Raw genomic sequence first — 4,687 nt, forward strand, 5'->3', positions numbered from 1 at the left:
TCTCTGTTCATTTGTCTTGTTTTGTTTTTGTCATTTGTGTTGCTGATGCTCTTGTCTTTTTGATTATTTGTATCAGGAAAAAGAAAAGACATGGCTTTGGGATCCTAACATGAATATTTTCTTTAAATCCTACAAGTGAGTCGAAAATGTATCTTATTTGCCCTCAAATGTAGGTAAAACTTGACATGTTTAACATGTAGGGTTAAGTCTGTTTGTCTCGTAAGAGTACAGCATGGATTTAGAAAACGGTTAACACATGTATGTGTGTATCTATGACGAATGTACTTATGTATATGGGGAAAAAGCTTTCCATTAAGTTATAGGATATCCAGGATAACATGCTTCTACTCGTGGGTTGATAACATTACCCATAAACCTAGGGACAAATTTACCCTGGTATCTAAAATAAATGTAGCTCACCAATCGCTGTAGCCTAAATGAGAGAGAGAGAGTGTGTGTGTGTGTGTGTGTGTGTGTATATATAGTGTTCCTGTAGTAGACCATTGCGTTAGCAAGCGTAAGGTTGAGGGTTCGAATCCCAGGGACCAGGTTAGGAGAAAATTGTTAGCCTGAATTCAATGTAAGTCGCTTTGGATAAAAGCGTCAAAGCGCAATCAATTATGATTGGTCCGTTCAATACAGCGCTGAGAAAAGGAACAGTTTCCACCTGACAGATATTTGTTTATACTAGAGCCATTGGGCGAAATAAACTAAAATTATATTGATAATTAAACTATTAGGTAAAATTATCTTTCCATATTTGTTAGAAAATATTTATATGGTTGACTAGAATAAATCAGTACGTGGTTGTTTTAAAAAGACTTTTGTCTTCATTCGCTTGCCGTACAGAAACGGTCTCCATGGCAATTGCTATTCGCTCGCTGCAGCGGAGATGATCTCTTCGAGACTATCGTCCTGCTAGCGATTGTTTTCCTTCAGTTTTATTTGAATGTTTTGTTTTGTTTTGCACTGTTACTTTTCTGAACACTTGCCAGAGCGTGAGTGGGAAACAAAGACATTTCTGCTCCGCTAGCTGTGTAGTATTAGTGTAATGGATCAGTACAGTATTCTGGGAAGGATTGGAGAAGGAGCTCACGGAATTGTGTTCAAAGCCAAACACATCGAGGTAACATTGGACTGTTAACGGGATATCTTCTATTGACCCTGTGTATATGACAATAGTTTACAAAAGCTGAAGACCTGTTTCTGTTCAGACAGGAGAGACGGTGGCTTTGAAAAAAGTAGCTCTGAGAAGACTTGAAGATGGTATCCCGAACCAGGCCCTTCGAGAAATCAAAGCCCTGCAAGAGATCGAGGACAACCAACATGTGAGAGAAACTGTTCCCTGAAGACTTGTGTAGTAAAGATACAACCCTTCTGCTTTTAACTTACAACTCACTCGTGAATATGAATGTGGAAGCCCATCTACGCCACATAAAAAGTTAGGAAATACTAAATCAGAAATAGGATGTAAAGGCAAGATTATTTGCTTAAAAAAAAGGAAACCAATAATTATGAGGAAAAAGTAAAAAATGGTAAATGGAAATTACGACATAAAAAGGCAAAATTAAGAGATGAAAAATAAAAATGATGAAAATTGACATAATAAATAATTTATATGAAATAAAACATTTAACCTATTCAAAATTATTTATGAGAAGAAAGTCAAAATTATGAGATGAAAGGATGATATTATGACATATTAAGTCATTTATGAGACGAAGAAAATCATGAGAAGTCTAAATCATGACTGTCATTTATGAGTTTGAAAAATTATGACAAAAAGTCAGAACATTAGTCATAATTATGATTTATAAAATCATTATTATTTACCAAAGCAAGTTTTTTTTTTTTTTTTTTTTTTTTTTTTCTCATGTGGCAGAAATTATGAGAAACGTGGCTTTGATGCGATATATTGATTTGGATAACCTGGAATCCTTATTATTTACATTATTTCTATTTTCCTCATTTGATCTAGATGTATTTTTAGTTGTGTTTCGGTCATCTTTATAGGTGGTGAAGCTGAAGGACGTCTTCCCCCATGGCACAGGCTTTGTGCTGGTGTTCGAGTACATGTTGTCCGATCTGTCAGAAGTCATTAGGAACTCCCAGCGTCCTCTCACCGCATCCCAGGTCAAAGGTTACATGATGATGCTGATGAAAGGAGTGGCTTTCTGCCACGAGAACTCCATCATGCACCGGGTGAGACTGTGTTCTTCATGTCACTGCATTTGTCCTTCACTGTGATCTATCCTATTAATGTGCTTTACATGTTTTTGTGTGAAGGACCTAAAGCCTGCAAACCTTCTAATCAGCTCGACGGGTCACCTAAAGATCGCTGACTTCGGTCTGGCCCGGCTCTTTTCCAATGAAGGAGATCGTCTGTACAGTCACCAGGTGGCCACCAGGTGAAAGTTTACTTAAAGCTTCGGTCAAGCCAGCATTGAGCTACACTGGTCCTAGTGGTGGGCTTCAGCTAAAGCATAGATTAAATGGCTAAAAAGATTGAATGTGCTGTGTTTCAGATGGTACAGAGCACCTGAACTTTTGTATGGTGCCCGGAAATATGATGAAGGAGTTGATCTCTGGTAAGAAAATTGTGGAATATAGGAAACATCTTATATTTAAAAAGATATTCTTGAGTGAAATGCAACTGATAAGGAAGCTAAAATGCATCAGCATGTTTATTCTTTTTTACATTTATATCTGTTTCTATCCATTGATAAATAATTATAATTACTTTTAAAATATCCAACGAATTATGCAATTCTTAAATCTGTAGATGTAAAATGTATAGTTTACATTTGTGTCTTTGTTATTAAATTTAATGAGGTGAGAGTTACACCAAAATAATGAACTCAAACTAAAACGTGACTAAATGTCAGATTTCATAGAACAATAAATTTAAAGCCAATATTTGAATCCGTACTTAACTGTCTCTTTCCTCGAGTGTCCACTAGATGGCTGTAGTGCTCATTCATCGCTCAGCTGGTGTGTCTTGTGTCCCTTCTGGCTTGTTTCAGGGCAGTGGGCTGCATTTTCGGGGAGCTGTTGAATAACTCTCCACTTTTCCCTGGAGAGAATGACATTGAGCAGTTGTGCTGTGTCTTACGAGTGCTGGGAACTCCCAACCAGAAAGTTTGGCCAGTGAGCTCTCATTTGCATTCACTATTCCTGTTCATCATTACAGTTTAGAACAACTTGACACACAATGGGTGAACTGTGGGCTCATTGTTTTGCCTATGTCTTGTCGATCTAATCTAGGAAATAACAGAACTACCAGACTACAATAAAATCACTTTTAAAGAAAACCCCCCCATTCCGTTGGAGGAGATCGTGCCTGACACGTCACCACAAGCTGTGGACCTTCTGAAGAAGTTCCTTGTCTATCCCTCCAAACAGAGGATCAGTGCTAGACAGGTGCACATTTGAAGTTCTGTAAAGATTCATTTAGTGGTGCAACTCCATTGACACTCGTTGTGCCCCGTCTCTCCCATCAGGCTTTGCTCCATCCGTATTTCTTCACGGACCCCCTCCCGGCTCATCACTCAGAGCTGCCCATCCCTCAGCGTGGAAAGCACTCCAGACAGCGCATGCAACCCCCTTATGAATTCCCAGTGGATCGACCTTTACACGAGAGCTTGGTGGACCCCGGTCTGATCCAGAGACATGCACAGAGTTGTTTGTGACAGCGGTATAAGCAGAAATGTAGGGCTTTGTACTTCGTTTTACACCAGGAAGTGCAAAAAGTAAAAAAAAATGTAAAGAAAAAAAAATTTAGATGGTAAGAAATAGGTTATACAATGTTTCAGTTTTCCTGAGCATACTTTTAGTAAACTCTCAAATGGCATGTCTAGATTCATGTGTTTAAATATCATCATATATTTTCAAGAGACAATCAATTATGGAATAAAAATGCAAAATTATTAGTATTATAATTATGACAAAGAGTCAAAACATGTCGTTTACAAAAGTATGGTTTGTGATTCCTTGAGAATGAAAAACGAAATAAATGTTCAGTTTATTTATTGTAATTCTGTATTAAAAAGGAATATGCTATATCATGATCAGATTGTCTGAATAGACTATTAGTGATCTTTCAAACGGCATGTCTCGTTGTATTTGTATATAAATATTTCCGTTTCATTTTACATGCTACAGTACACATGCTCGAGCAGTAGCCTATTTGACTTGATATCATCTAAAGCTGTTACTTACTCCACTTCAGTGGGATTGTAAAATGCCAATGGAAAAAAAGCGAGTCCCCACGAGTCTTCCTTTCTACCCAACAAACATTAACCTTATCATTTTTCACCAGTCAGTGGAAATTAACTGATTTTAGTTTTATTCAGTTAGCCGTAACTTTATACAGTGATGCACCAGAACAGGTTTGGTCACGACGCATGCAGTTAAGTGCCAACACTCTTCCCTGCAAGTTTTATGCACTCGTTTTTTTTTTTTCTTCAGTAAGGGTGCATTAAATGTATCAAAAGTGACCGGGAAGACATTTATAATGTTATAAAAGATTATTATTATATGTTTTTAGATAAATGCTGTTGTTGTTACCTGAAATAAGTGTAATATAAAGCAGCACAACTGTTTTCAACATTGCTAATTATAAGAAATGAAATTGATCAAAAGTGACAGTAAATACATTTATAATACTGCAAAAGATATTTGCAATAAA

General features: G+C 37.0%; 1 protein-coding gene across 1 annotated transcript; it reads left to right on the forward strand.

Moving 5' to 3' along the window:
• Window positions 1–851: 851 nt before the first annotated feature.
• Window positions 852–4,247, forward strand: LOC113081339 (cyclin-dependent kinase 20). The gene is made up of 8 exons (XM_026253430.1): window positions 852–1,126; window positions 1,215–1,328; window positions 2,014–2,202; window positions 2,287–2,408; window positions 2,526–2,588; window positions 3,024–3,147; window positions 3,265–3,420; window positions 3,501–4,247. Exons 1-8 carry the CDS (start codon window positions 1,052–1,054, stop codon window positions 3,687–3,689), a joined length of 1,032 nt encoding a protein of 343 aa, XP_026109215.1. The 5' UTR covers window positions 852–1,051; the 3' UTR covers window positions 3,690–4,247.
• Window positions 4,248–4,687: the final 440 nt, after the last annotated feature.

This window comes from Carassius auratus, unplaced genomic scaffold, assembly GCF_003368295.1.
Source record: "Carassius auratus strain Wakin unplaced genomic scaffold, ASM336829v1 scaf_tig00033856, whole genome shotgun sequence".
NCBI lineage: Eukaryota > Metazoa > Chordata > Actinopteri > Cypriniformes > Cyprinidae > Carassius > Carassius auratus.

What these genes read in the sequence shown, in the direction of transcription:
- LOC113081339 (XM_026253430.1), top strand. Translation starts at nt 1,052, where the DNA reads ATGGATCAGTACAGTATTCTGGGAAGGATTGGAGAAGGAGCTCACGGA. An exon ending in AGAACTCCATCATGCACCGG is followed by an intron (nt 2,203 to 2,286) that starts GTGAGACTGTGT and finishes TTTTGTGTGAAG; the next exon opens with GACCTAAAGCCTGCAAACCT. An exon ending in GATGAAGGAGTTGATCTCTG is followed by an intron (nt 2,589 to 3,023) that starts GTAAGAAAATTG and finishes GGCTTGTTTCAG; the next exon opens with GGCAGTGGGCTGCATTTTCG.